Raw genomic sequence first — 8,046 nt, 5'->3', positions numbered from 1 at the left:
CACAAGGATGCATGTCAAGGCTTTGTTGAAATTTCAAGCTAAGTCGTTTCCATCAATAACGAATTCATTATTTTGTGCACATGTAATTCTCAAATTCAGTTTCTTATCACTCATATTCTTTTTTTTTTCTAATTTTTTTCTTTACCGTCCAGAGTTATGTCTATCCGAAATGTTCAATAACAATTATTGGATTCCTTCCCATTCTTTGGACTCGTTTTCATTTGTCGGATCCTTTCTCATTATTTTGATTAATTTTCATTTTTCGAATTAATTTTCGGTCTTATAATTTTTAAGATTATTTTCGGTTCAATAATAATCGTGTGTTCATTCTCATTCTTTACATTCCTTCTCATTCAGGTATACATATGTCGGCTTTGTTGTGTACAAATTCGATAAAGATAATATTGTTCGTTTTCATTGGCTATGCTTTTAAAATTTATATACATCGATTATAAAATTCATCCCGACTTTGAGATGGGCAAATTTCATCGGATATGCCTAGTGTTTTATATAAGTCGAATCCAAGAGAAAATATGATTCATGAATTCGTGTGATCTCATCTGAACCTCATGCTTCTCACACGTATACTTACTTGATCCATATGAGTACTCCAAGACATATATCCACCGCTCAGTAAATTTCGTAATCCGTATGACTACACCTTACACTGACATTGGCCATCGATAACTTTAATCAAGATCCTTTTTCTTTCTCTCACTTCACTTTTCCTCTTCTCTTTTTTCCCATCGCTCGTATCTCTCTCTCTTTCTCCGGCTCTCCTTCCGTCACTGTTATCAAACAAACAAAAAACAGAACCCATCTTCTATCACTCCCTAAGTATCACCACTATCTCTCTTTCAAATGTCGTCTGATTCTTCTCCCAGACAGCAAATTGAAGGTCCGTCATTACCAATAGACCAACTTCAACCCCAATCGCGAACACAAACTCATCCCTTTGGGATTCCCGACATCTACAGGTTTCTTTGATGCTTAATCAATGGTAAGTTTTTTACAAATTAAATTTCGTCTGATCTTAAGTTTCTACTCTGTATTAATCTCTAATTAGGGTTTTGATTTATATATTTTTTTTCTCATCCTCTGTCGATTTCTTCCTTAGGGTTTTGATTTTTGGTCTACTCTTCTGCCGATTGCTTTATTAGGGTTTTGATCTCTAATTAGGATGCCGATTTCTAATAAGGTTTTTGATTTCTCCTTCAGGGTTAATTTTTCAGAGTACAGGACTTAGTCATTGCAAATCGATGGTTGGTACTCTGCATTTGTTCATCATTTCATCTATTTAGTTTTCTTGGTTTTATTTTACTGAGTCTGTGTATTTTTTTTTTTAATTCAGGCACTAAAAAGGAGAAAGCTCCAGTACCACCTTCAAAGCAAGCTAAATCTGGCGGTGGTAAACAAAGAAGAAGGTATGTTCATGACTGGTTCTTCTTTAGTGATGAATTTTAGAATTTTATTTTATAATGCGTTGTTTTGTTCTGTGATTTGTACAGAAGTGGAGCAAAGTATAGCATAAGGAGAAGGTTAACAACATGGTCGTTTGATCAAGATAAGGTTTATTTTGTGAAATTTTTTCTAAGATTACAAGTTATATTATCGCACAGGTAGGAGGTTTTCTGCTATTTCTATGCCTAGCTTTCAATTATGCCAACAGTCAATGAAATGTTTGATGAGTTTTTGTTGTAGTTGTCCAGAGCAAAAGAAAATGAATTTCCTTTCGTACCTATGCTAATGTTTTATGATTGGGTCGACCCTTAGTGAAAATTTGATTCTTGATACCTCGTGTCAATCCTGTCGATTCAAGGAAAAATCCCATTCCTTCAAAAACATGCTCTAACTCCATTATGGTGTTTTGTTTCGAACTTTTGTGATAAAATTCTTAATCCAGTTTTACTTGTTTTCCCTCATGGTAAGCAGATAATGTTCTTTAGAATATGGAAATGTCGTATTAATTTTAGGTACTATAATATAGAGTATTTGCTTGTTATCTTGAATTTCGGCACAGACTTCTACAAAAGGAAGGATTGGATACTTCAGATGGCACCGACTTTTGCCAGCTAAAGTAAGTTATGTTTTTTAGATAATGAACCAAATACATGATTAAATGTACAATCAAGTGACTGAATGTACCGTTAATCTAAATGTTTGGACATTATATTCTTAGTCTTATAGCTTCTCACATGGTAACCAACAATCCAGACTTACACTCATCATTCACATAACCGTTCTGAATCTCTCTTCTACCTAATCAGCCCTCAATTTTGTTTAACCAAACCTTTCTGCAACCTTAATCCACTTACACCTCTAGAGAGTAAGTGGTAGCAGCAAGAAGAACAAGTATCCACATGCTCTATGAAGAAACGTTCAGAAAGGAGAGTATAAGCAAACCCATCTTTTTATTTTAAGGATAACATTAGTTGGTTGGAATTTCTCGTGCAATATAAAATGTGAGTTGGGTGTTATGCCCTTCTCGTTTCCTTAGACCTGCTTTTCTTTGTAGAGTTAATCTAAAGTTCCCCCGATGTGTTGGTCTGGAGAAATTGAGATCCAAACCTTTTATGATACCCTCACTAAAGGAACGTGTGGAGTTGTTTGGATTTCTGATGAAGCCTGCATCAGATGGATAAGTAGATATTATTAGTGTTTATTTGTGTTGTCTGTGTCTAAGCTAATAGGATTCAGAAACCCAGTTAATCAATATTTGTTATCTTTTCTTAGTTATTATGTTTTATATCATTAGAATTACCTACCTGTTTGACATTCTGGTGCACTTGCTAATTTTTTACTCTACCGTGTATCTTTATATAGGAAACGATGAATGAGCTATTGCAGCAAGGAGGGAGCTCCACCGCCCACTGAGGATGAATGAGCTATTGCAGCAAGGAGGGAGCTCCACCACCCACTGAGGCAGAAGTATGTGCTCAAGTTTTGAAGAGAAAGCGAAGACGATGATGTGCTACAACCACTGCTGATTCTAACAGTGAAGGACTTCAAGCAATGATACAAGCGTTGGCTGACCAAATATGTGCACAAAATGAGATTTTCAAAAAGCTGAAAGAAGATAATGAAAAGTTCACACAAAACATGCAGAGAATCTGATGGGTACACTCGGGCTAAGTTACAGTACGGCTGATGGATCAACTTAATCTTGAATGTTGGACCAGTTGTTGTTTGTCACATTAATGTTTTAGACTATTCTTGGTATTATCTTTTTACTTGCAGGTGTTTTTTAGTTTGTATATTAGTTCAACAATTTTTTTAATGGCTAATTATTTTTTGTTCAACTAATATTATTTATTTATTTTGGAGATGATGATATTTGTTATTGAAATGACTAGTCTCATTGCCGGAAACTGATTCATCAAGCTCCACGAATTTCTCCTTCATGCCGCACATATGGTTGCTTGCTCCCGTATCAAGCACCCATGTACAGTTTTCATCATAGTCACCTCCTTTGCATGCCACCAACAAGGTCTGGTCTTCTTGATTTTCTTTACTAGCGTAGTTTGCTCTGTCCTCGACATTATTTGAAGAAGATCGACAGTCCGAAGCATAATGACCAAGCTTATGACAGTTATAGCATTCGACTTGAGATTTGTCATACCTTGGACTATTATTGTTGCGCCATGAATTATTTCCTCTGCCACGACCTCTTGTGGAGCTTGACCTCTGGCCTCTCTGATCATCGTTATTTTGCTTGCCTCTTTCTCTTCCGCTGTAGTAGCCGCGTCCTCCTCCTCTAGCATTACTACTAGAGCTCTTTCCTTTGTCTTTTAAAGTAAGCTTAGCTTGTATAACTTGTTCTACCGCTCCCTCTTTATTTCTATTTCTGATTCTTTCTTCATGGGCTTGAAGAGATCCCAAGAGCTCATCCACGGTCATGGATTCAACGTCTTTGGACTCCTCGATTGCAACGACGATATAGTCGAATTTAGGAACAAGTGATCGTAGTATTTTTTCGATCACACGACTATCACCCATGACCTCGCCATTTCTTCTTACTTGATTAACAACAACTAAAACTCTTGAAAAATAATCCGATATTAATTCGGACTCTTTCATGGAGAGAGATTCGAACTCACCTCTTAGAGTTTGCAACCGCACCTTCTTTACTTTGTCCACGCCTTTGAATGAATTTTGCGAAATCTCCCGTGCTTGCTTTGCATTAACAACTCTCGATATCTTCTCGAATGACGACTAATCCATTCCTTGATAGATGAGGTAAAGAGCCTTCTTGTCTCTCTTTCTTGAAATGCGCAGCGCATCTTTTTCATTTTGCGGAAGCGCCGCTTCATTTTCCGGTTCAACATAACCTTTCTCTACTATCTCCCAAGCATCTTGCGAACCTAGTAACGCCTTCATTTGGATGCTCCAATTTTCATAGTCATCTTTAGTGAGTTTAGGGACGAGAAAAGAAAACATTTCACTAGCCATTAGGGTCTTATGGCTCTGATACCACTTTGTTGAAAATGATTTTGGAGTTAATGGGCTAAATGGGTATTGAATGATTTGAAAATGGGCTCACAACACTCAATGAAAAAACTGAATTTTTATTTCACTCTCAAAACTATAGTTGTACATACAACTTCTTACATGAACTCACTTTGATTCTCACCTTGCCACTAACTTTGGTTTTCACTCAATTACATCTTCCCCATGATGACTATTGCCCTATTTATAGGAGCTCTTAACCAACTCTTCACTACTCTAGTTTTGTCTAGAATATTCATGACTCATTCACTTTACAACTAACTAGAATATTCTAGAGAACTTGGGCTCTAATAGCCATGAAGTCTCTAGATGGGCTACAATTTATGGACTAATATACAATAGACTAGTTGGGCCTAGATAATTCTAGACACTTCTAAACTAAAATCAAGTTTGCATTCTTAACAAATATGAGGGTGTTTTTATGGACTGATTTTAAAAGTGGTGAAACAAAGTTTTAAATAAAAAATAAAGAAGATAAAAACTTTGGTCAGTAGAGGGGCAGTTGACCCCCCCCCCCCCAAATAAAGAAGATAAAAAATAAAGAAGATAAAGAAGATAAAAACAAAGTGATAAAATCCGCTTCTACAGAATGCAGTCCCATTTTATTCAAGCTTTTCATTAGCTAACGTTACCCAATAGTCGCCAAAATTTTCTAGTAGCCTGATGTCTCATGGTACTAAAACATAATAAAAAGTGTATGATTCCAGTGGACAAAGTTAAAAGATCGAGTATATACCGTTTTGTGCATGGCGATAAATTCAACTAGGACACTTTCCCCAACAGTCAATAGTTTATTAATCGCCAGCCCAATTTGATCCAGTTGATTATTTGTGGCAGTGTCTAACAGTTTAGCCTGTAATACATTCAATTCAGATGAGCGCATGCGCGAAACAACTGGTACAATTTTAATGGAATCATGATTAAGGTATAAACTGGTGAGAAAAGAATGTGTTACATACCCCGAGTTTGACTGTTTCACTGTGGTTTTTACATATGTGATCCAACCGAAGATTAATTAGAGATGATTCAAACAGAATTCTCCACAAAGCGATACATCCAAGTGGAGAGCCTCCGGTGGTAAGATCAGAAGACCTGACTGAAATTAGCTTCTCTACTGCTTCATATATCAGCTCTGATATTTTCTCAGCAGCCTCAGAAAACAAATATTGAAGGGAAGAACAGGTGTCACCAGACGGATTGCCTGGCTCTGCACGGTTGTAGTACATATTGACTACATCTATAAAACATCCAAGCAGCGTTTCATCGACAGATTTTCTTTCAACGCCTTGCTCCTGGAGATTTTTTATGCACCCTCCAAAGGCTTCTAATATTGTATGATTATCACCCAAAACCAATTGAACCGGATGATTATGAAAGAGGCCAGCTTCATCGAAAAGATACCGATCCAACAATTCCTAGAACAGAAACTCAATTATATATATATTTAAACAAAAAAAAGGAAGAGGATACTAATTTATAAGATTCAATGGTCTCAATGAGTACAAATGGATGTACAATCTTACGTACCTTTGATTCCTTGAACTCTGAAATAAAAACCGCGATGATGTCAAGAATCTTGTTGGACTTTTTGAGTTTCTTCAGCAACCAGGCCGATTCACGTGACATGATATACAGACTATCGAATAGATGCTGAAATATCAAAAGAAGGTTAAGGAATTCGGAATTAGCCAAGATACTTGTTAATTCCGAAGGATAACGACTTACCTTTTGTTGCCACAGACAGGAGACCACGGTGTTGTGGGTAAGAGGACACTTGTGCCTATCTCCATGATCATCAACAGCATCGGAAGAAAATGCAGCTGTATCAGATTTTCTCAATTGTTCCAGATGCTCAGAGAAACTATATGCAACAAACCGCTGCTCCTGTTGTATCTTGATGAGGTCACCGAGGAAAGACTCCAACAACTTAGCCTGTGAAGAGACACAGACATAACATCAGACAAAAGATGTCAAATCCTATCCTATATCAAAATATTAATTACCTGCTCTCGCCTGAAATCATCGCCAGATTCTGAACAAATTCTTTGCATAAGTTGCAACAACGACAAGCTTCCACTATAGCATTCATTTGCATCCATAACATACGACTGAGCATCAAGAGAATGCCATCTATTTGGCTGGTAACTAATACTGATGTCAATATCCTGTACGTACCCATTAAAATATGAACGAGACTTGAACTTGAAAAAAAGGCAGAGATGCGACGTATAAACATAAGGTGACCTTAGTTGCATACCTGATTGAGTGCATACTTGTCCAGGCCAGTTTTTTCTAACATCCGAAGAAACCTATGGAATGACCTCCTGTCATCGTACTTTCTGCGGACATCCTTCCAATCATCCGCAACAAATGCTACTTCTTGGAAAAACATCTTAAGTGAAGAGTCTAAATCTATTGGTTGTTCCTTGATTCCAGATCTTGGATATATAAGTTGTTTTGGGGAACCCTCATGTGTTACTTTAAGACTTAACCTATCAAAGTATCTGTCTATCCATGTATCCTCCATGGTAGCTCAAAACATCAGAGTTGTTGCCTACTTGTTTGTTTAACCAATAATAACCTGCACAAAACTGAGTTTCAGAGTTTTTTTTTTTGACAAATAATAAATGAAACAAAGATAAGTGTGAGATACATAGTGTGTATTAAAGGCATGGCTTCTCCTGTTGGCTTCTTTACAATAATAATCCTTACTGATTATTACACTCACTGAACTAGCTGTTTTAAAGATGATGTCTATCGTACAATTAGTTTAAGACGCATTGATTATGAGTTTCATTCTTTATCAAGTTGAGTTGTGTTATTGTTGTTAACTGATTAAACTTCCCGAATTAATAATTTCTATAAGAGACTGATTAATTTCCAGATTATCAAGCAGTTTGAGTTGTTATCAATGTAAATAACACATTAGATCCAATTCAATTTAAGAATCAGCTGAAAAAATGACTACAAAATTCTCATGCAAACACTTGGATGAAAACAAACCTAAATTCCAACAATAAACATCAAAAATCAGCATGGTTTAACCTCAAACAATGATCGATGGAACTCAAATACTCAACAACTCTTAACAAAGTCTCATACAGATGAACAAAAACTTGGATTAAAACAATAACCTAATTACAAACTAAAAGGACATTAAACATAAGGGGATCTGAAACAATTGAAGACATTCCAGTTTAAATCAAACTGTAGACGGATTCGAAACTCACAGTTCTTAAACTTCAACTTCCTTCTTCGTCTGAGAGAACAAAGAGGGGTTTCGTGTAGCCGGAAATTTGTATTTTACCCTCCGTAGAAGAAGTTCTGAGGAGTTTTTGACGCAAACGGCGCTTCCAGAAAAACCTATAAAAGATAACGACTATATTTTAGGGCATATTGAAAAATTTCACGACATATCAAATAAGGACAAATGCGTACGATACTAATTTTTCGAAATCTCTTATCTATATATTTTAATTAATAACAAAACTTTCCTTTTTTTTTAATTAAATTTCTTTTTTTGGTTTTCTTAGAAAAGTT

At 36.1% G+C, this 8,046-nt stretch overlaps 1 protein-coding gene and 1 long non-coding RNA gene across 3 annotated transcripts; one reads left to right on the top strand and one right to left on the bottom strand.

Moving 5' to 3' along the window:
* The first annotated feature begins 736 nt into the window (after nucleotides 1–736).
* Nucleotides 737–3,303, top strand: LOC113324008. 2 transcript variants are annotated; one of them, XR_003347909.1, is made up of 5 exons: nucleotides 737–1,000; nucleotides 1,219–1,262; nucleotides 1,352–1,424; nucleotides 1,509–2,077; nucleotides 2,824–3,303. It is a non-coding gene; the product is annotated as an uncharacterized LOC113324008 (long non-coding RNA). The 2 variants fall into 2 exon arrangements; XR_003347908.1 differs by having other exon boundaries at nucleotides 1,509–3,303.
* A 1,840-nt stretch (nucleotides 3,304–5,143) lies between these two features.
* LOC113340135 (midasin-like) lies at nucleotides 5,144–7,821 on the bottom strand. Its single transcript, XM_026585345.1, has 7 exons — nucleotides 7,737–7,821; nucleotides 6,764–7,087; nucleotides 6,510–6,671; nucleotides 6,232–6,438; nucleotides 6,034–6,156; nucleotides 5,466–5,921; nucleotides 5,144–5,359 (listed from the first exon to the last, which is right to left on the bottom strand). The coding sequence occupies exons 2-7, from the start codon at nucleotides 7,031–7,033 to the stop codon at nucleotides 5,183–5,185; spliced, it is 1,395 nt and encodes a 464-aa protein (XP_026441130.1). The 5' UTR covers nucleotides 7,034–7,087; nucleotides 7,737–7,821; the 3' UTR covers nucleotides 5,144–5,182.
* Nucleotides 7,822–8,046: the final 225 nt, after the last annotated feature.

The sequence above is a fragment of the Papaver somniferum genome, chromosome 1 (assembly GCF_003573695.1).
Source record: "Papaver somniferum cultivar HN1 chromosome 1, ASM357369v1, whole genome shotgun sequence".
Lineage (NCBI taxonomy): Eukaryota > Viridiplantae > Streptophyta > Magnoliopsida > Ranunculales > Papaveraceae > Papaver > Papaver somniferum.
This window is presented reverse-complemented; position numbering and strand designations above follow the sequence as displayed.